General features: G+C 42.8%; 1 protein-coding gene across 1 annotated transcript; it reads left to right on the top strand.

The window, feature by feature from the left end:
- The first annotated feature begins 1,781 nt into the window (after positions 1–1,781).
- On the top strand, positions 1,782–13,554 carry LOC128754969 (RING finger protein 122-like). Its single transcript, XM_053857999.1, has 7 exons — positions 1,782–2,429; positions 2,582–2,899; positions 5,728–5,881; positions 9,233–9,275; positions 9,678–9,719; positions 12,076–12,158; positions 12,783–13,554. Exons 2-7 carry the CDS (start codon positions 2,875–2,877, stop codon positions 12,901–12,903), a joined length of 468 nt encoding a protein of 155 aa, XP_053713974.1. The 5' UTR covers positions 1,782–2,429; positions 2,582–2,874; the 3' UTR covers positions 12,904–13,554.
- Positions 13,555–13,562: the final 8 nt, after the last annotated feature.

The raw sequence follows: 13,562 nt of genomic DNA, 5'->3' as shown, positions 1-13,562 counted from the left end.
GACTTACATTCCTAACAATAACAGACAAGCGCTCATGTGTGTTGCCGCCAGAGAATCTGGTTACGGTAAATGTCTTGTCTAAACATTGAACCCTGAAGGCAGCTGCAGCTTCACACTACCCACAAAAGCCACGGCAGAGACACTTCAGATCCTGATCATCTTCACTCTGTTGGTGTTTAGCCCCTGATGCATCTCCAGCTGCATTCCGTATTAATGTCAATTCCAGAGGTGGTGAAAGAAAATGGCACAGCTCCCACCGAGCTCTGGTCCGTCCTCCCCCTCCTCAGATTAGACCAGCATCACCCCCCTTGACCATGTCACAGCTCAGCCAGTAGCCCAGCTGCTGCTGTCTCCCTCAGTCAATTGGCAGTGGTGGCGGCTGGTGTGGGGGTGGTGGACGTCTGCTTCATCCACTGGGTTTTGGTGTCATGCCTTTATTTCCCTATACATGCTCAAACAGAACGGTTAACCAGTTCAACACAAGCACGGAATGTGGAAGAAATGGAACATGTGACTGACACTGGAATTTAAAATCTCTTATGCAGCAGGGAACATTATTTTGCATTGCAAAACTGAGGTGCCGTCCAAGCGCATTTTAGCTGCTGGTATTGCTTCCAGTCTCCAGTAATTCTAAATATAAGGAAGGCGTAAGTGAGTGAGCATAAAAATGATCTACTTCACAAGCACATAAGAGGACATCTTTAATATACTGCAACTTGTCATTGTGAAGAAGTTGCTCCCTCGAAAAGATATGTCATCAAATTTGCTGATCGCAGAGAGATTTACAAAGAGAATGAAGAAGAAGCTGGAAGCATGGAGCTGTGAGCTGGAGTGGAGCCGAATGAAAGTCAGTTGAAGCAAGATTGAGTATGTGTGTGAGTAAGAGTGGAAATATAGCGAGTGGAGGTAGTGAAAACAGTTTCGGCATACCATCTAGACATGAAGGGAGGTGAAGAAGAGAGTGCAGACAGGGTGGAACAGATGGAGATCTATGATGTCCGGGTGGCAGCTGGAGTGGCTAGGAAGGATGACCAAGACAGGTAGTAATAAAGGAGGACGACAAGCTATGGAAGTGATCCCTGATGGGAAAGACAAACTAAACCCCTCCATGTGGCATCTAACATAAAAACAGCCTGGTTTGAATCCGTCCTTCTGTTCACACTGAAGTTCAGACTGTAGTTTAGTGAGATGTTAACAGTCAGCGCTGAACAAAGAGATGCTTTTAAGGCCATCACCTGACCACCAACATAACTGCGTCCTCTGCAGACAAAAATCCAAGCATTTGTGGGGTTTTCCCCTTTTCTTGTGTTCACAGACACACCAAGTCAAATTGATGGATGTGGCTCATGTGTGTTGCTTTTGTACCTCACATTTCGTTGGTCAACCATAACCCTGCGGCTTCTCCGCTATTGATAGACTCGACCACAGCAGTCAAGGCGTCCTCACAAGAGCTGCAGATACTGCTCTGTCTGGTTAGAGTTCATGAAAACAACAGACTCGGTTTGTTCGATGAGTAGTCCTATAAAAATGCGGCTATTGTCGAGTTTTGGTTCGACTGATCAGGATGTCAGCTATGCCACTGACCAAGGCTGCTGTTGACTTTGCTGTGTCTCCCACTCACACATACATGCGCAGTACTTTGTGCACACACACACTGGCAGATACACACATCAGCATGCTTGCAGGCGCCCTATTTGTCGGAGGCTGCTTCATTCTGCTCTCCTTCTGCCAGCAGATTGGAGGAGCGAGTCAGAGAGGGAGGGCTGACAGAGGAGAGAGTTGCGAGGCAAAACGGCTGGTCACATGAGCAGGGATCTGTTTACAAACCCAAGGCAGAGCAGAGCAGGGACGGACCAACTGCAGGCTCAGCCTCACCACTGAAATGGACTGAAAGGAGGAAGAGGGGAAGTCTTTCATGACAAAGCCAGCTGGAGGAGACGGCACAACAAGGCTCTCGCTTTTTCAGGCCATTGTCTTCTCTTTTTTTTTTTTCTTAAATCGAGGGAGCAGATGGTTTGAGGGAGAGTAGGTCCCCCCACCCTCCACCTACACTCATACAATCACACTGGCTGACAAATAAACACACACACACACACACACTAGCAAAACGCCAGCTCGAGGACTGTTGTTGATGGAGGTGTCCTTACTTTTCCTTGAGGGGAGCACATCTTCGCTGTCAACACTGAGCTGGAATACCCCCCTGCAGGATCAGAGGATTGGAGGAGGAGACAACCTAGGACAACAGAGGGGGATGAGACTTGTGAAAATCCTCTGTTAAAAAAAGCAGCTTTGGGATGAAGATAATTCCCAGACTAATGCCTGATAATTACCTTCATTGATCGAGGACCTTGGAATGGTGGATGTCATTGTTGGGGGGACGACGCTGCAGACACAATGTGGGGTCACTGACAGCCTAACCGCCTGGAAATGTAAGTAATTCCTCTTATTTCTTGACGACATTGCGACTGTGTGAGTGTGAGGCAGCAGCGACTCCTGAATCACACATGCTCTGAGGACACTGGTAAACAATCAACAGCATCTCTTTGTCTCCTCTCCTCTTCCTTCCCTTGCTGCCATCCAGGAGCAAACAAGGTCTACAATCCTGGACCAAACTCCAGTTCCAAATATTCCAGTCTTAAACACACAGAATGGTTAATCCAGATTTGGGAACGCTGAGCCACCAAAACTACACCTCTTAAGGATTTATGGAATCTGAGAACATCAGAAAAAAAGGCTTTGTTTTGAGGAAGCTCTGTTGATGTGGCTGACTTAAAAGCGTTCAGAGATCCAGCCTCGAAGTCTGCGGTCGATCCAGGTCCAGCCATCCTCCGGCAAAGCTCGAATTCACGGCTGCTGTCCTGGGAGTCCGATTTCATGCAACGATCCCAATGGTGTAACGGTAAGTAAGTGGCTTTCACTGCCAAATACAACACTCACGTACTAACTTGTACTTCACAGCATGGTCAGTAAACGGATCCACATGAATGTAAATCAGTAAATCCCCCGGAATGCTGCGAATGCTCCAATTGAGTCACAAGTGTTTGTTTTGGGAAAGACATCTGCAAGTGATATTTCATACTTTTCTGGTACGGTTTTGTTCCCGTCAACCCAGTTTAATGATTAATTCACATTCCTTTGTGTATTTCCCTAATGGGGTGATGGGGGACTGGGGACTTATCCCTTGACCCTAAACAGGCCACTCGTCTGGACAACCCCTCGCTCCTATGCCATCAGTATCAGTGTATGTTTCTGGGAATCTGGCAACTGGAAAACAAACAAGCTGCACTGTTAAACCCATGAATGACCCTCTTGCTGGGAGGCTGCCTCACTAAGCGCCACTCCATCCTGCCACTGCCTGTTCCTCTAATTACACTAGCCTCATTTTGTCTGCATCCCAACCCCCGTTTTCTGTTTAAATCCCCCAACCCCCAGTCATGTTAAATCATCAGACACGTACCTCCCACCATGTGCAAGCTGTGCCTATTCATACCCTTTAAAAAGCCACACATGGACACTGAGGCTGGCAAAGAGCATCCGTGCTGCCAGCTAATGAGACGGCATGTGGCCTTGGGAAGTGGGGCTTCCTCTGCTATTGTTTTACCAAATGGCTCCTTGGTCCCCAGTCAACCCCCACCACCTGCGTCACACATGTTCTGGGAGGTGCCCTCCGCCTATACATGTGGCCGCCTATACAGAGGTGGGCAGTTACATTTCCTAAAGGGCCACATTATAAACTGTGACAAAAAAAAAGTTGCCAAGATGAAATGTACCATTAAATATTCAATGGAAAGAAGTATATTGTGCAAATATGACATGAAACCTATACAAATAGTCCATTTAATATGTGATTTAATTTCAATAAAATGAATAATAAAACTATAGCACAAATATCTGTAAAATATTAAATATATATTTTCAATGTTCTTTCAATGTATTTTGAGGAACAAGAAATGAAATGGCAGACGGAAATACGTTTTAGTCCTGAACATGGTATAATAAGAAAGAAACAAGACAAAAAACATACATAAAACCTATCAGTTGTATAGTTTTTGTCTGACCTCATGCGGGCCTCAAAAACACAGGCAAAGGGCCACGTATGGCCTTCGGGCCGTACTTTGCCCATGTCTGATGTAGACAGAAAGGGCACTCCTCAGTTTAACAACACTTTAAGTCAGGCAGCAGAACAGATGGCGCGGTTTTGAGTCGCCCCGTATTTGACTTCCTGAACAGAAAAATATACATATAGATGTCCCACATTCCAGTATTCCTAGAGTTCCACAGAGCAATAGAGCAACAGCATTCAAGCCTTATCTCTACTTGTGCCATCGTGAATGAGGAGAATTGGTGACAAATCCCCACAGAGACCAACTCCTCTGCCAACCAGACAAAGGGTGATTTAAGGTGGAGCCTGAAAAGGATGGTGCTCAGGGGTGACCGCAGCTCGGATGGGACCACAGAACCACCAGTCGGCATGTGGTTGAAAAAGAATTATGAAAAGATCATTACAGAAGCTATTGTCAACCAGTGAAGGAAACCTGAGGTCTCACCACTTGCATTTTCATATATCACACCAAGTGAAGCGCTAATGTTCTCACACAGCCTCAGACTATTTGTGTAGTTTCAGCCTCTGCTTCTAAATAACCCAAAATCACAAGAACAGATTGGAATGAAATTCTCAGAACACGTTGACAGCGGGACAGGCAACATATGATGACATCTTGGCGGAGTTACAGATGACTGAATCCGTCAATCTGAAGTATTCATAACTCTCTTTGGAGGGAAGGGCTTCATGCTTCAATCTCACTGTGAGTTGTCCAAGCAAGTTCCGTGACACTGCCACCAGCTGTCCCATCGGGCTCATTGCTATCAATGATATTTTTAGTGCTTATAAAAAGGATACACCTGAGACAAATAGAGCAATAATATGGGGTTAATATGTCCATTATTGAGCGGTTGATGGAGGTGTGGTTTTCAAGTTTGCCTTATACTGCTCAGCACTGTTCCAAAATACATACAATATCATTGGCAGGCATTGATGAGGAATAGAATGGAGAGCTGTGGCGGTTAACAAAGATGAGCCCTGCATTGTCAGCAGCAACGATAAACGTAAAAATAGACGCTGACGTGTACGGAAAGGAAAACAGCAGCAGCACGCACAGCTGATTAATAGTCTTCATGAACCTTACAGATGACACTCCTCCATCCTGAGCATCTTCTTTTGTCCAGTTTCACTCGCGGTTGTTCAACCCTTTGAAGCCTTCATTAAATAAACAGTTGGTTGATGGTCCAGTTCACTTATTAGCTGATGCTGTTATGGTCGTATGAAAAGCCACCATGTCATCCAAGGTGCTTGTTCTCAAACCCAAATGAAAAACAAACAGGCTTGTTCTGACCATTCCCAGAGGACAGCGTGTCAACATCTGCTTCCACCGTTGGGTCCAAAACACTCTGAATTAGGACACGATAACAACGTGCAACGTGAACATGAAAAATATGAGCACAAATAACGTTATTCATAATCATAACAATGTGACAATCTGTCTTACTTATTTTCATCAAGAAGGAGAGGCATTTTCTAAAACAGGATATTGGCAGGATCATAGTCATATGATTCACTGGTTTAGTCATCTGCTACATCAAACTTGGATGGCAAAAATATGCAGAATTTGTGGAGCATCCCAGTTGTTGTTTGCTGGTGTAATCCTCAGTGTTGTCCTTCCATTTCAGGCCTGCTGTGTTTTTCTAGTTCTCTTTGCTCGGAAGAATTGTGCAGCATGACGGCGGACATGTATCATCTCCCTCTCAACATCTACGTCATCGTGCTGGGCATCGGCCTCTTCGTCTTCATGCTCAGCCTCATCATCTGCTGCTACCTTTTCAGGTAAGAAGAAGTCAAAAGAAGGGTTTGCCTTTATGTTGTTGAATGACACCTCTCTATACATTTTATCATTGGCCAGTTATTTGTATTTTCTAGACTATACATATCAACACAGGCACTTTTATCAGTTAGATGGTGGCAGGAAAGCAGCACGTTTTGGACTCATGAAAGACAGAGCTTTACTGCACTTCCAAAACATTACATACAGTCCTATGAATATTATTGTCATTTAACCAAATATTAATTGTAGATATCCATAAATACAATATAATAAATAATTAATAAAGCTTTCTATCCCCCTTGATAATGGGAGGGGCAATTCAATCTCCACAGAGGCGATGAAACACACAGGCGCCGTTGCCAGGCGCCATTACTAAAACTGGAAAAGTGCCTCAAAGTTATTTTCCTTTGTTGCACATTATTTTTTAATGAGGGTGATATAGGGGTAAACTGTTAAAATAATAACACTAATATAGATAATAATAATAATAGTTATACGATTATCAATATAAACGCTTAAATATGAATGAAAATAAACATATATCTATTATATTAAAGCACTTTTTAGAAAAAAATAATATAAAATTAAAACAAAATTGAAATTTCACAGCACCATGAATTAAAACAAATCTATCTTTTTTAAAATAATAAGCAAAATTTTTTTTATTCAAAGGTAAATGGAAATTACCTGTTTTTACCAGTGAATAAACACAAAAATAAAATACTAAAATATGTAAAATATCACTACACCAACTTGTAGAACAAATTCAATTAAAAAATATATATCTCAAGAGGTGCAGATGCATCCATGCGGAGAGCCACACATCAGACTGACTTTATTATTTCCTCCTCCTATTGCCAGACTTATGTTTATGAATCATGTCAACACATTGGTCAGTTGAGGAAATGCAGGCATGATTCATTAAGCTGCTGATGGGGGAAAGTGGGACCTGGACAGCTGTCTATGGATGAGTAATCCATAACTTTGCTGATTTACAGTAGAGAAGAAGGAAACCACCACAAGCTCTCAAGGGCTGAGAGGATGTAATGAGTGTTGAAGATTCAGTTCTTTGACTGGTGTTGGTCAAATGTGCAGAAAAGAAGCAACAACCACACAGGCAACACCTAATGATATATTACCAATACTTACATAAAACAATATGCTTCATTGTAGTGGAGTCAGTTAAGTGTTATACGGGGCATTTAGAGTCAATGAGATTCAGATTTCTCTTCAACCTTACTTCTCAGTGGTATAATTTCCAAAACGGTGAGTCAGTCTGTGCCGAGGAATCAATTTTGACATTTTCAGCAGTGCGATGAAAAAGTGACCTTACATTTATCCTTGCAGCTGCTGCCTTCTTTATTTTTCAATTGACTAAACTGCTTTTTATATGAGAAGCACATCGGTGCTACAGTCTCTCCTGAGCCTCGGATCACAATATACATACCCTTGTTGGACACTTTAAACCATCCTGGGGATGAAAAGCAAACTATGCTACTATGTCAGACGGATCATTATTCCTTAAAGTACATATAAATACTGTCTAGAAGCTTCAGGATTTACATTTTACAAGGTGTCACAATGTGAACATGGTGTTGGGCAATGATTTTAAACACCACATTAAACAGCAGTTAACATACCTTTAGGATAATTTTCACCTAACAATGAAGATTAGGTGGAAATAATGTGCTACATTCTTCCTCTAACCATCACATAACCTGAGAAAATAATAAAATATGAACTTCCTGTGGTGGAAAGACATTAAAGCCGGATTGGTATTCACATCTTGGATGATCTTTTGAAGCATTACATGCCTCAGTCGCTCGAGATTTTTTGTCTCACCACTGGAAAATCGCTGACTTACAAGTTTAAAATGCTCGGTCCTTACAGCTCATTGCAGCGATGGGCGGCAACAGGGGAATAGTTGGTGGTCTTTTAATACAGATCTTGAGCATGAGAAATCAGACCACAACACCAAGCAGCTAGTCTCGGGTGTGTCTGGTCGTGCGCATGCTTAACATTGTGATGGCGCTCACACGTGGTTTGCCTGGATCAGCTCGCTTCACTGTGACCTTTCACTTTAAACACACACTTTTGTTCAAGCCTAAACACGACTGAAGGCATTCTGGCTTTTTGTCATAAAACAAATGGATTATCCCATAAATATACTGAAAGACATCAATGAATGATTTTATATTTCAAACCATATCACAAATTATATGACATTTGTTCAACTATTGTATCAATAATTCTTAAGCAGAGAATGAAAAGGAGCGACTTCAGCCATTGACTTTAACACCTCTGACTAACAGTATCTTACAAATAGGGCCGTCGAGACAGAAGATGTGTGAATGATAGCAGTGGTTCAGTATCCTATGCTGGTTTTGGAACAGTGGTCAAGTTTGTTTTCTCTTGCGTTGCTTAAATAGATGTGATATGACACCTATTTCCATAATTACATGGACTGGCTTGTAATGGTGTTGCATTACTTGTACAACATTGAGTAGACTGACCAGTGGTGCGCTCTGTATTTTTCCATTCTTCTCTGTTGTTTTCTGTCAGTGAGATGCATTTAAGATATGAAATAGAAACCCCAGGACTGGTATTGTTCTGCTTCACATCCACAACACTTGGTTTGGTACAAACTCGAGGCCCGGGGGCAAAATCCGGCTCGCCAAGTTATTCAGCATGGCCAACAACAAATAAATACTGAAGTAGGGTGGGCTAAATGAAATGTACCAGTAGTTCAAAAGTCAACATAAATGATGAAAAGTCTGAAATGAAAACGCAAACCACGGATAGATGTTTGTGCTCCAAGGAGAAAAAAACAGAGCATCTCATATTTTATGAGCCGGAGTCTGCGGTGTACTCTAATAATAAAATGAAGGCTAAAATGGAGCACATACTTCCCTCTTCCAAATCTACATAGATATATATAGGCCAAATATATATTCCTGTCCTGGCCAAAGTACTATACTGATGGTAAACTGCGGCACTGACACGTGTACGAGGCAGTGATGGGCCGAGGCTTCATGAAACAGAGTCCCCCTTTTCGGTGTTCAGTAGATGGCGCTGTTGGTTTAAAAATGAAATGAGGTTTCCTTGAAATGGCTCTTAAAACCCAAAGCTTTTAGAGCGGAGAGTGCCATCTAGTGGGCTTGAAAGAAAAGACACTGTTTCATGAAGCCTCACATTACTGACTAGTACAAGGTAATGCAGCTTATTTCCTCTTAAACCTGGCTAAAATGAGGTCTGTGTTAATATTCAGTGATGCACCAAAAGCCTGAGTCCAGCTCACATTCTCAGAACCAATGCCAGTCTCATGCTTGTCCTCTGTGTCCGTCCTGTCGCAGGTTGAAACAACAAGGAACGAGGGAGCAGTTCAGCTACAATGAGGTACGTCTCTGCAGTCTCTCGCTCAGGCTGCATATGTAACATTGGCTTCACAGGCAGGTTATAAATACCACGCTAGCGTTTCACAGTTTTCAGCTTGAAACTCAACGCCGCCCCCCTCACAACTGTCCTTGACTCCATCCTTGTGTCACTACCGCTGGTCCAAAAACACGGCGTGAATTCATCTGCAGTGCTTAGAGGCAGGTAGCAGGGCGTGACATGGTGCAGTGAGGTGGACGCAGAGGGAGGGGGTGCTGTTTATTAACCCTTGGGGGTTTTGGCCTGAAGATCATGTGACTCCTCTGAAAAACAAGAGCTCTGGTGTTGATTCTAATACGGCGGTGAAAGCATGTCTCATGTTCCTTGTGTTCTGTGAAAGTGCTGACACATGGTTCCTCTTTCCAGGTGGTGTTAAAGGGTGCAAGCAAGAAACTCAGCCTGCTTGGAGTAAGTGGCACACAAAGGATACCACACACACAACGTTCGAGCATAATTAGAAAGGGTTCTGAGTAAGTAGATACATTTCAGGGAAGAATTGGATTTAATTCCCGAAGATCTCTCTGGGCCAGCGGCAGTTCTAAGAATAGCTACACTCATGCAAAATGCACCTCCTGTCTATTTGGTTCCTAAAAAAAGACTCCCTTTCTAAGATCAAACTCTCGACAGACATAAAGATGAGGACGATGATTTGCAGTCGGGAAGGAAAGGCACGCCTTTATGTGTCTACTTCTACACTGCTAGATTTCACTGCAACTTCATTGTAGCATACAGTGTAATAACAGCACAGTTATATTGTAATTACATCCCATTTTCTTGGTCCTTTCCTTTGTAATAGCGTCAGTTGTTTGATGATGACTAACCCACAACGCTACAGTTGATGACCCCAGACTTCATCTCCACATATGGTCATGTACTGACGTGAAAATTCTAGGCTGAAACTGAAAATAACTAGGTGCTTAGCTCACAAAAATCAAAGCCATGCAGTTACATAAAGTCTTATTCATGCTTCAAATAATAAATCCATCAAACAATTATTACTTTATATATTATTTTTTATATTATGGCAGATGGTCTCGCTCTTGAAATTTTAGTTTTACACATCTTAACAACTATTCGTTGGTCTTTCTCAGACACACCACAACTAGGGATGCTCCGATCTGGGTTTCTGCTGCCGATACCGATAAGCCACAGTGCCGATCACCACCGATACAGAGCACATGGATTGACAATGAATTTGTAATAAAAATGATGAGACATTCTGTGTACGTGATGTGAAAACATGAACCACTAAAAACTAATATACATCTTCAAGACGGCAAAAAAAAATAGGGGAAAAAAATATTCAGTCAAAAAGAAAACTGAAAAACATTTACTTTGATATGAGACGTTGCAGAATGGTGAGTCTCTTGAGACTTTGCTATGTCTGTGAAATATTTACATACAGCCCCGGCTGTCCCGCGTGATTGGTAGTTGTGATCTGCAGTGACAGGAAGTGATTGGCATTCACAGATCGGTGACCGATCGATCGCAGCATCCCCACTTGCAACTTTAAAACATCCAGTTTCAGTCACGTTGTTTGGGTGGTAGATATTTTGATCGAAACCTTAGGATTCCCAAGTCAACACTGCCAAATCAAACATCTGGCACTCACCTGTCGCTACACAAGTTTTGGGTAGTGATGAAAAGAACCTGTTGTTTTTCTCCACAAGAATCTGAAATCTAGAATTGTCTCAAACGTAATCCAACGCTGACCAAGTTGTGGGACAAAATGTGTCTTTATTCAACAGCATCATTTGAATTATTGAATGATAACATTCGGCTTCACTAAGATTAGCTCAACACATCCATCCGGTTTACTGTCATCATAATCCATTTTACCAGCATCACTTTTATGGAATTTTCCAGATTCATTCTTGACATTAAATAATCTCCTCCTACTACCCTTCCTTGAACACTAACCTTTGTGAGTCAACACGTTCTACTGGTGAGACAGTTTTTAACCCATTTTACTTTGTGAATCTAATTGTCATATCTATATTAATGCCTTTCGAACACATAAAATGATTTGTGGTCTAGAGCATGTGCATCAATGAAAACTAGTTGGCCACGCCCCGAGTGAGGTGAACCAGGATCATATTCTCCTGGTAGAGCTACAGGGAGTGGGAAATCTGGGCCTCTTTGCTTAGACTGCTGCCCCCATAACCCTTGGACAGGTGGGAGAAAATGGATGGATGTCTGTGAGCTGGACTGAAGAGAGAAGGAGGAAGGCTTCCTGGAATATCGAACTACATTGACTGGGAAACTATGTGTCCGGGTGTGTTGGCACTTCAATGTGGTGGACAGTAGTCAGCCTGGACACCATGACTGTGCATATATTGGTGAACTTTATGAGCTCCACAATTAAATTTGAACTTGCCACTGCACACCTGAAACATCCTTGAATCCATTACTAGCAAATAATGAATACCATATTAAATTAGGGATGCACCAATACCGGTATGATACTGGCCGGCAGTATTCGTTCTCATAGAACAGCCACTTTACAGTATGTGACAATTTTGTAAAATCTGGAAAACATATTGAGGAATGTCATACAAGAGTGAGATGTATATGAAAAACGGAAAAATAAAATAAAAGTAACTTTATGTGTAATGGTATCATATCGGTCAGTACTCAAATGCAAGTGCTTGTACACCACTCATTTTGGAATAAACTGGTATCGGTGCACCCCTGATTAAAAATGATGGTTATTGTCAGGCGACAATCTGACCAACACTAACCTCACTGTTTGGTCTCCCTGCAGCAAACCTGCGCAGTTTGCCTGGAAGAGTTCAGGACCAGAGATGAGCTGGGAGTTTGTCCGTGCTCTCACGCATTTCACAAGAAGTGAGTTGAAACAAACTTGAACTGGAGACACGTGTGGCATTTTAGCGAACTTTCACCCAACGTTGATCAGATATTAATAGACACGCCGAGAAGTTTGGCACTTGTTATGCTGAGATAGTAGCAACCAGACCGTGGTGTTTGTTGACGTCATGACGCAGTGCGCGTGGCGCTGTGAGGTGCGTCATGACAAACTGTAAATCAAGTTTGTGGCCACACTTTTGCTGTTACTTTGGTATATTACATCTCACTGGATCAATAATAATAAGCACCCGTCTAAGACCATAGTTCTCAGTAGAAATAGATTTTTATCAGGAACGATTCAGTGATTTATTTGTAGATTTTTCACAAATTTAGAGGGGAATTTTGACGGCGTTTCTAATGAAAATAGGAGGAACACGTCGCTCTGCTTCTGCTAGCTGCTGTGAGAAAGAAATGACATCTGGGTCATGACTGAGGAAATTAAGAGGGATGAGCTGTCATCCAGATTTAATCTGCATAGAAACATTTCAGATGACCACGACCTGGCACATTGAATCTCTATTACCTTGTGCGTTTCACCCTCACTGACGTTGACAAGTGAATTAGATGCTGGTCTGGTGCTCATGTTCCACACCTCTTCTCCAGGTGCCTGCTTAAGTGGCTGGAGATCCGCAGCGTGTGCCCGATGTGTAACAAGCCAATCCTCCGGTTACACACAGACGCCGCTCAGGGTGCCGAGGGTCCCATGGACCCCGAGGAGGTGTGAGGACCGAGGGTGTGAGGAGGACGCAGACTTCCCTCATACCACATGTACAACACCAGGATGATGATCATCTTCTTATGGAAACGCTGACATTGATCCCAGGAGGTTACTGCTGACATTTGAGCAATACAACTTGGAGACAAAGGAACGGTCGCCATTGGTCAAGGTTGTCGGTCAGACTTGTTTTCTTTCCTCCATAAAACTGATTTCCATGATGAAAGAAAGGAAAGAAGCTTCTGAAAAAGCCGGAGATCATCGCCTTTGCCATCGGACGACTTGTGCTGAGATGAACATCACTGCTGGCATTGGGAACGTCATCTGAGCGCTGGATCAGGATGGATACCTCTCATGTCTCAGGGGTGTTAACGCAGCCAGCACAAACCACGTCAATCACCTAGTACTCTGTGACACACACGCATCTTACAATCAATACTGCCAATGTATGTGGAGCGCTCAAGCAGTCAGACGTGTCTGAAACCTACGACCAGCAGGATCACAACCATGATGACTTCAGCAGACAATATTGTGACAGACTGTTCCTTTTAAAAGAAGACTGATAGAAACTAGTCTTGCCTGTATGTATTGTACGTGAAAGTGTCCCTCAATATTGTTCTTTTGTATTTGTTGCTTTTAAATAAAACGTCATGTAATGTATTGTAACT

Source organism: Synchiropus splendidus, chromosome 2 (genome assembly GCF_027744825.2).
Source record: "Synchiropus splendidus isolate RoL2022-P1 chromosome 2, RoL_Sspl_1.0, whole genome shotgun sequence".
Taxonomy (NCBI): Eukaryota; Metazoa; Chordata; class Actinopteri; order Syngnathiformes; family Callionymidae; genus Synchiropus; species Synchiropus splendidus.
This window is presented reverse-complemented; position numbering and strand designations above follow the sequence as displayed.

Coding starts and splice junctions, on each gene's coding strand:
- LOC128754969 (XM_053857999.1), top strand. CDS start 2,875: ATGCAACGATCCCAATGGTGTAACG. Junction 9,276..9,677: donor AGCAGTTCAGCTACAATGAG/GTACGTCTCTGC, acceptor TCCTCTTTCCAG/GTGGTGTTAAAGGGTGCAAG. Junction 12,159..12,782: donor TCTCACGCATTTCACAAGAA/GTGAGTTGAAAC, acceptor CCTCTTCTCCAG/GTGCCTGCTTAAGTGGCTGG.